Source organism: Mobula birostris, unplaced genomic scaffold (assembly GCF_030028105.1).
Source record: "Mobula birostris isolate sMobBir1 unplaced genomic scaffold, sMobBir1.hap1 scaffold_689, whole genome shotgun sequence".
NCBI lineage: Eukaryota > Metazoa > Chordata > Chondrichthyes > Myliobatiformes > Myliobatidae > Mobula > Mobula birostris.
The window spans coordinates 33,050-41,637 of record NW_027278408.1 but is presented as its reverse complement, the minus strand read 5'-3'; the positions used below and the strand labels follow the sequence as shown (position 1 = coordinate 41,637).

General features: G+C 59.7%; 1 protein-coding gene across 1 annotated transcript in view; it reads right to left on the bottom strand.

Annotated features, from left to right (window-relative positions):
* Window positions 1-275: 275 nt before the first annotated feature.
* The window catches only part of LOC140193665 (protein phosphatase 1B-like), a 34,483-nt gene continuing 26,170 nt past the window's right edge, over window positions 276-8,588 (bottom strand). Inside the window, exons 5-7 of the mRNA XM_072250820.1 lie at window positions 4,999-5,110; window positions 3,792-3,846; window positions 276-1,062 (exon numbers count right to left, since the gene is read on the bottom strand). Of these exons, the coding sequence (XP_072106921.1) occupies window positions 1,033-1,062; window positions 3,792-3,846; window positions 4,999-5,110 (197 nt within the window). The 3' untranslated portion in view covers window positions 276-1,032. The remainder of the gene's footprint in view (window positions 1,063-3,791; window positions 3,847-4,998; window positions 5,111-8,588) is intronic.

Sequence of the window (8,588 nt, the reverse complement as noted above, 5' to 3'; positions counted from 1 at the left end):
CCACACGCTCGCTCGCTCTCTCAGGCGCACTCCCGACTTAACCAAACGCGCAGCCCTGCGCAGGAACGGACTTACCCGCTCAACCGTACGCACCCGCAGGGGACACCTGGTACGCGCGCGCACCCCGTGCCCCCTTGTGTACTGAGGGAAGTCTATTCCCACCCCCCCCGCCCCCACCCCACACACGAACATACACACATGCCAAAGGGCACCCCCCCCCACCCCCGCCACCATACCTGACCTTCAGCGCCCCCCCCCCCCCGCCACCACCTCTCCAGAAGCGGCGCTGGACGAGTGATCATAGATTATTGCCTCCCCCGCAGAAAACCCGCACGCCCTCCCAAGGCTCAGGAGACCCCCACCCCCCCCACAATCGCTCGGGGGGGGGACGCCACCAGCCCACCCAATGGTGGGGACTTCACCCACCCCCTCTATCTCTGCTCCCTGAGGAGAGGGGGGAGTGAAACGCCTGCCACCCACCCACCGTCCTGCCCTCCCCTGCCCAGCCCTCGTGACCACCGTCCTGGCCAACGCACACAAGCGGTGACTCGCCCCCTCCCAGCATGACACAAACACGCCCTCCTCCCCCCCAGGCGCCAGCCCGGACCCCACTGTCGGGGTGTTAACACTGTGCAAGAATTAGTGCAGTACAGGTCAGGGCCGAAAGTTTTTTTAAAAACTAGGTAAACAATTATTAAGCGAAAAGCCCTTCGCACAGCCCCGGAGGGTCCAACGTGAGCGGAATTCCATCGGATGGGAGGGTGGGGAGCGGGGGCTGGGGTGGCGGACTCGGGGGGGGGGGGGGAGGTGGCTTGAGTAATGAGCAGAGGCGAACAGCGATGATGCGAAAGGGGCTATCACAGGGTGACCGGCGAAAGGGAGACGCTTCATAAATATGGCGTGGGATTCTCTTCTACACGCGCGCACACACACACGCACACGCACACACGCGCGCACACGCAACAGGCGTCTCCTCGAGATCCGGGCTGAGACTGTCGGGCGCCTCCCACGCCAATCCACCGGCACCGCCCGTTACAACGAGCCGCCTGCATCTTCCAGCTCCTGCGGGGGGAAAACGGAGACTGTTTACAGCACGGGACGCGGGGACCCCCACCCCCCCCGGCCCACGTCCGGTCACCCCGTCCCCTGGGATCTCCAATTTCAGATTCAGCACGTCAGCAGGGAGATTCGGAGTCCAATTCCCGCCGCTGCCCACTGTCTCCCCGTGACCGCGTGGGTTTCCTCCGGGTGCTCCGGTTTCCTCCCACAGTCTGAAGACGCACCGGTCAGCAGATTAATTGGTCATTGTCAATCGTCCTGTGATTAGGCCAGGGCTGGACTGGGGGATTGCTGACCAGCCTGGCTCACTGTTCCACCATGTCTCTCTAACTCAGGGCTGCCCAAACTGGGGTCCACGGACCCCTCGGTTAACAGTAGGGGTCCGTGGCATAAAAAGGGTTGGGAGCCCACCATGCTTCGGGGCTTTGTCACGAAACTATAAAGACAAGCCTCAGCCTCCATCACCTCAGGCAGTGTGCTCCAAACTCCAGCCAGGACGTTGAGGGGAATTCCTCCCCCTCAGACCCTCCCAACTTCAACCCATCCCCTTGTCAGGAAGCAGGCTGGGGCAGCCACCCCTCCCTCTGTCCGTGGTGCTCAAGTGGAGACGCCAAAACGTCTGGGTAGCCTCCAACCTGACGGCATGAACTTTCATTTCTCCAGCTTCTGGTAACTTCTCCTCTTCTCTCAGTACCTTGTTCCATTCTCTATTCTTACCCCTTCTCCTCACATGCCCATCACTTCCAACCGGTTCCCCTTCTTCCCTTTCTCCCATGGTCCACTCTCCTCTCCGATCAGATTCCTTCTTCTTCAGCCCTTTACCTCTTTCACCTATCACATCCCAGCTTCTTACTCTACCTGGTCTCACCCATCACCTCCCAGTGTCTCACTTCATCCCCCCCTCTCCCCCACCCACCCACCTTCCCCCTCACCTGGTCTCACCTATCACCTCCCAGTACCTCACTTCATCCCCCCTCTCCCCCACCCAACCTTCCCCCTCTCCTGGTCTCACCTATCACCCCCCCAGTGTCTCACTTCATCCCCCCTCTCCCCCACCCACCTTCCCCCTCACCTGGTCTCACCTATTACCTCCCAAAGTTTCACTTCATCCCCCTCTCCCCCACCCACCTTCCCCCTCACCTGGTCTCACCCATCACCTCCCAGTGTCTCACTTCATCCCCCCTCTCCCGCTTCATCCCCCCATCTCCCCCACCCACCCACCTTCCCCCTCACCTGGTCTCACCCATCACCTCCCAGTGTCTCACTTCATCCCCTCTCTCCCCCACCCACTCACCTTCCCCCTCACCTGGTCTCCCCTATCACCTGCCCGTTTATACTCCTCCCACTGTCCCCCACCCTCTTATTCTGGGTTCTTCCCCCTTCCTCTACACTCCTGATGAAGGGTCACAGCCTGAAACTTTGGCTGTTATTCCCCTCCATAGATGCTGCCTGGGCCTGCTGAGTTCTTCCACCATTCTGTGTGCGTCGCTCGACGTGTAATCATTATGTTAATGCACCAAGCTAGCGAGAGAGAGAGGATTTCCCTTTACCGCAGACACAAAGGCAACAAAGGGATCTGGGAATACAGGTTCATAATTCGCTGAAAGTGGTGTCAGAGGTGGATAGGGTCGTAAAGAAAGCTTTTGGCACACTGGCCTTCATAAATCAAAGTACTGAGTACAGGAGATGGGCTGTCACGTTGAAGTTGTAAAGACATTGATGAGACCTGATTTGGAGTGTTGTGTGCAGTTCTGGTCACCTACCTACAGGAAATACGTAAATAAGGTTGAAAGAGTGCAGAGAAAATTTACAATGATGTTCCCGGGTCTGGAGGACCTGAGTTATAAGGAAAGATTGAATAGATGAGGACTTTACTCTTCAGAACATAGAAGAATGAGGGGAGATTTGATAGCGGTACACAAAGCGATGAGGGGTATAGATGGGGTAAATGCAAGTAGGCTTTTTCCATTAAGGTTGGGTGGGCCTAGAGCTAGAGGTCATAGGTTAAGGGTGAAAGTGAGAAGTTTAAGAGGAACACGAAGGGAAATTTCTTCACTCAGGAGAGAAGTGACAGTGTGGAATGAGCTTGATTTCAACATCTAAGCAAAGTCTGGATTGGTACGTGGATGGGAAGGGCATGGAGAGCTATGGCCCTGGTGGAGTAGGCAGTTAAAATAGTCTTGGGATGGACTAGATGGGCCAAAGGTCCTATTTCTGCGCAGTACTTCTCTGTATATCACAGACACTGTGGAAATATATCTGTAGCCCCGAAGTCTTCATGAATTTGTAACTTTTGTAAAATGTAATGTGACAAAACGGAACCTGTGAAATTCCAAGGTGCTCTGTTGATTTGGATGGGAGGCTTACAAGGGTCTGTGTGTATCTTGTGATAGGAAACTGTGTTTTGACCACAGAGGTAAACAAGACAGAGCTGCTAAGGAACAAATGTCAGAACCAGATAAGGATGAAGATAACAGAGGAATGTTACGGAATGGGGCAAACTAATTACCGCTCTCTGTAAAAAGTATAAGAGTGCTTTGTTTGAGATACAAGATCAAAGCTATTTTCCAGATGATACTTGCGTGAAGACAGAATTTCCTTGCAAGCAAATAACGAATGTGTCTATAAATTGATTCACTCTGAATTTGCTGTAATTTGCCTCTGTATATTAGAAGTCTGAGCTAAACGGTACACGACAATGCTAAACGGCCGTTGTTAATTTTTTGTTTTACCTGATCGGCCTGCTCCGGGACCAGCTGGTTGTAGACAGATTCAATGACGCTCCGCCTGAAACAGCAGGAAGTGAAGGATTTTCCCGGTTAAACCCAGACGGTGCCAGCATAAGATTTGACAGGGTTGAGAACGGACCGCTCCCCCCACCTCCCAAACCAACCGGTGTCACCGGGAGTGCCACCCACCCCGTCTTCAAATGTCATCGGACACAAACACACCAGCCTCCCCCCGTGACTCTGTCTGCACTCCACACTGCAACCGGCAAAATCAAAGACCCGCCCCACCCCAGACATTCTCCCTTCTCCGCCTCCCATCGGGCAGAAGATACCAAAGCCTGAAAGCTCGTCCCACCAGGCTCGAGGACAGATTCTACCCTGACGTTATCGGAGCCCTGACCTCACAGTCCACCTCGTCATGGCCCCTGTGCCTCATTGCCTACCTGCACCACACCTTCTCAGTAACCGTAACACTCTAGTCTGCATTCTGTCACTGCACGACCTCGTTCTACCCTCAGCGCACTGTGTAACAATCCGATCTGTATGGACAGCGCACAGGACAAGCCCCTCACTGTGTCTCGGTGCCTGTGATGATGCAAATGTCCGCGGGGGTATTGCTGAAAGCGTGCCGACCGCTCGCATCGATCGCGCAGGGATGCGAGACGGTGGCGGTCTCAGCCCAGTACGGCCCTCTCCACCGTCAGCAGCGCCTCCAGAGGTCAGAGATCCCCACCACCCGGGATCACAGTCTCACAGTCCCATCGGGCAGGGGGTACAGGAGCCTCAAGTCCCACGCCACCAGGTTCAGGAGCAGCTACCTCCCTTTGACCATTGGGTTTTGCACGAACACCCACCCCTACCTCAACAACAGAAGCCCACCGATCAGCCCCTGGCACAACCGGGGACTTGCATCTCATCCTCCGAGGACCACCGACCCGGGAGGAAGTGTTGCCGGTCAGGCGACGACCCTTCGCCTGTACCCTGACGCACCCCTGCCCACGGCTACGGCCCTGACTCGGGAGCACTCGGGGGGGGGGAGAGAGGCAAGGAGACCGAGAGAGATCGGGGGTGAGGGGAGAAGGGGAATGAGGGGGAGAGAAGGGGACGGGGGAGGAGAAGGGTGCGAGAGGGGCAGACGAGGGTCGGGGGGAGGGGTAAAGAGGACGGGGGTGGAAGAAGGAGGGAGGAAGGGGTCAAGGCACTTGCTTACTTGCTGGTGAGCCCCCCTCCTGGGGGCAGGTTGGGAATATTCTCGATGAGCATGGTGTGCATAACGTCCAGCATTCCCGGCGGCCCATCCGGCCCGGCGTTGGTCACCAGCTCTGCGGGGAGGGGGTGGGGGGGGGAGAGAGAACAGGAGAGAGACCTGTGGTACTTGGGAGGCACGTCACGACGTTGGACCCCTCACCGATACCCTCCGCCTCCCGCCCCCCCCCCCGCCAGACCCCGGGAGCCACATTCTAACCCTCCCGCGAATGTCACAAGCACACGTCCGTCCGCCGGACACTACGGCGACTCCAGACCGGCAGGCCCGGTGGGAATTCCGACTCCGAGCGTGCTGATCAAACGGAATAATCCCTTCCCAACGGCGGTGGGTGTGGGGCATCTTGGCCAGCATGGCCCGATGGGCCGAATGTCCTGCTTCCCTGCTGTAAGTTGGTGACCGCCTCCCAGGCTTCGCCACAGCCCCCATCCAGGGTGCACATTAGCGCACAGCACAGAAACAGGCCCTTCAACCCATCAAACCCCTGCTAACCCTCAACCACCCGTTCTCACTGAATCATCTCCCCACCTCGACCCCCCCAACAGATTCCACTCCTCATCCTCAAACCAGCAAAACCACATGTTGGGTGTGGGAGGGAACTGGAGAAGGGGTGAGGGGAGAGAGGGTGGGGGGGCCAGGGAGGAGAGGGAGGGGGGGCCAGGGGAGAGAGGGGAGCGAGGGGGTCAGAGCTTGGGGAGAGGGGGGAGAGAGGGGGTCAGAGCTTGGGGAAAGGGGAGAGAGGGGGTCAGAGCTTGGGGAAAGGGGAGAGAGGGGGTCAGAGCTTGGGGAAAGGGGAGAGAGGGAGTCAGAGCTTGGGGAAAGGGGAGAGAGGGGGGCAGAGCTTGGGGAAAGGGGAGAGAGGGGAGAGAGGGGAGAGAGGGGGTCAGAGCTTGGGGAAAGGGGAGAGAGGGGGTCAGAGCTTGGGGAAAGGGGAGAGAGGGGGTCAGAGCTTGGGGAAAGGGGAGAGAGGGGGTCAGAGCTTGGGGAAAGGGGAGAGAGGGGAGAGAGGGGGTCAGAGCTTGGGGAAAGGGGAGAGAGGGGGGCAGAGCTTGGGGAAAGGGGAGAGAGGGGGGCAGAGCTTGGGGAAAGGGGAGAGAGGGGGTCAGAGCTTGGGGAAAGGGGAGAGAGGGGGGCAGAGCTTGGGGAAAGGGGAGAGAGGGGGGCAGAGCTTGGGGAAAGGGGAGAGAGGGGGTCAGAGCTTGGGGAAAGGGGAGAGAGGGGGTCAGAGCTTGGGGAAAGGGGAGAGAGGGGGGCAGAGCTTGGGGAAAGGGGAGAGAGGGGGTCAGAGCTTGGGGAAAGGGGAGAGGGGGGTCAGAGCTTGGGGAAAGGGGAGAGAGGGGGTCAGAGCTTGGGGAAAGGGGAGAGAGGGGGTCAGAGCTTGGGGAAAGGGGAGAGAGGGGGTCAGAGCTTGGGGAAAGGGGAGAGAGGGGAGAGAGGGGAGAGAGGGGGTCAGAGCTTGGGGAAAGGGGAGAGAGGGGGTCAGAGCTTGGGGAAAGGGGAGAGAGGGGGGCAGAGCTTGGGGAAAGGGGAGAGAGGGGGTCAGAGCTTGGGGAAAGGGGAGAGAGGGGGTCAGAGCTTGGGGAAAGGGGAGAGAGGGGGGCAGAGCTTGGGGAAAGGGGAGAGAGGGGGTCAGAGCTTGGGGAAAGGGGAGAGAGGGGGTCAGAGCTTGGGGAAAGGGGAGAGAGGGGAGAGAGGGGAGAGAGGGGGTCAGAGCTTGGGGAAAGGGGAGAGAGGGGAGAGAGGGGGTCAGAGCTTGGGGAAAGGGGAGAGAGGGGGTCAGAGCTTGGGGAAAGGGGAGAGAGGGGAGCAGAGCTTGGGGAAAGGGGAGAGAGGGGGTCAGAGCTTGGGGAAAGGGGAGAGAGGGGGTCAGAGCTTGGGGAAAGGGGAGAGGGGGGCAGAGCTTGGGGAAAGGGGAGAGAGGGGGGCAGAGCTTGGGGAAAGGGGAGAGAGGGGGTCAGAGCTTGGGGAAAGGGGAGAGAGGGGGTCAGAGCTTGGGGAAAGGGGAGAGAGGGGGTCAGAGCTTGGGGAAAGGGGAGAGAGGGGGTCAGAGCTTGGGGAAAGGGGAGAGAGGGGGTCAGAGCTTGGGGAAAGGGGAGAGAGGGGGTCAGAGCTTGGGGAAAGGGGAGAGAGGGGAGAGAGGGGAGAGAGGGGGTCAGAGCTTGGGGAAAGGGGAGAGAGGGGGTCAGAGCTTGGGGAAAGGGGAGAGAGGGGGTCAGAGCTTGGGGAAAGGGGAGAGAGGGGAGAGAGGGGGTCAGAGCTTGGGGAAAGGGGAGAGAGGGGGGCAGAGCTTGGGGAAAGGGGAGAGAGGGGGTCAGAGCTTGGGGAAAGGGGAGAGAGGGGGTCAGAGCTTGGGGAAAGGGGAGAGAGGGGGGCAGAGCTTGGGGAAAGGGGAGAGAGGGGGGGGAGAGAGGGAGGGCAGAGCTTGGGGAAAGGGGAGAGAGGGGGTCAGAGCTTGGGGAAAGGGAGAGAGGGGGTCAGAGCTTGGGAGAAAGGGAGAGAGAGAGGGGGGCAGAGCTTGGGGAAAGGGAGGAGAGAGGGGGGTCAGAGCTTGGGGGAAAGGGGAGAGAGGGGGGCAGAGCTTGGGGAAAAAGGGAGAGAGGGGGCAGAGCTTGGGGGAAAGGGGAGAGAGGGGGTCAGAGCTTGGGGAAAGGGGAGAGAGGGGGTCAGAGCTTGGGAAGGGAGAGGGGAGGGGAGAGGGAGGGGGCAGAGCTTGGGGAAAGGGGAGAGAGGGGGTCAGAGCTTGGGGAAAGGGGAGAGAGGGGGGCAGAGCTTGGGAGAAAGGGGAGAGAGGGGGGTCAGAGCTTGGGAAAGGGGAGAGAGGGGGTCAGAGCTTGGGGAAAGGGGAGAGAGGGGGGCAGAGCTTGGGGAAAGGGGAGAGAGGGGGGCAGAGCTTGGGGAAAGGGGGAGAGAGGGGGTCAGAGCTTGGGAAAGGGGAGAGAGGGGGCAGAGCTTGGGGAAAGGGGAGAGAGGGGGGCAGAGCTTGGGGAAAGGGGAGAGAGGGGGGCAGAGCTTGGGGAAAGGGGAGAGAGGGGGTCAGAGCTTGGGAAAGGGAGAGAGGGGAGAGAGGGAGAGAGGGGGTCAGAGCTTGGGGAAAGGGGAGAGAGGGGGTCAGAGCTTGGGGAAAGGGGAGAGAGGGGGTCAGAGCTTGGGGAAAGGGGAGAGAGGGGGCAGAGCTTGGGGAAAGGGGAGAGAGGGGGTCAGAGCTTGGGGAAAGGGGGAGAGAGGGGGGCAGAGCTTGGGGAAAGGGGAGAAGAGGGGGGCAGAGCTTGGGGAAGGGGAGAGAGGGGGTCAGAGCTTGGGGAGAGGGGAGAGAGGGGGGCAGAGCTTGGGGAGAGGGGGAGAGAGGGGGGCAGAGCTTGGGGAAAGGGGAGAGAGGGGGTCAGAGCTTGGGGAAAGGGGAGAGAGAGGGGGCAGAGCTTGGGGAAAGGGGAGAGAGGGGGTCAGAGCTTGGGGAAAGGGGAGAGGGGGAGAGAGGGGAAGAGGGGAGAGAGGGGGTCAGAGCTTGGGGAAAGGGGAGAGAGGGGGTCAGAGCTTGG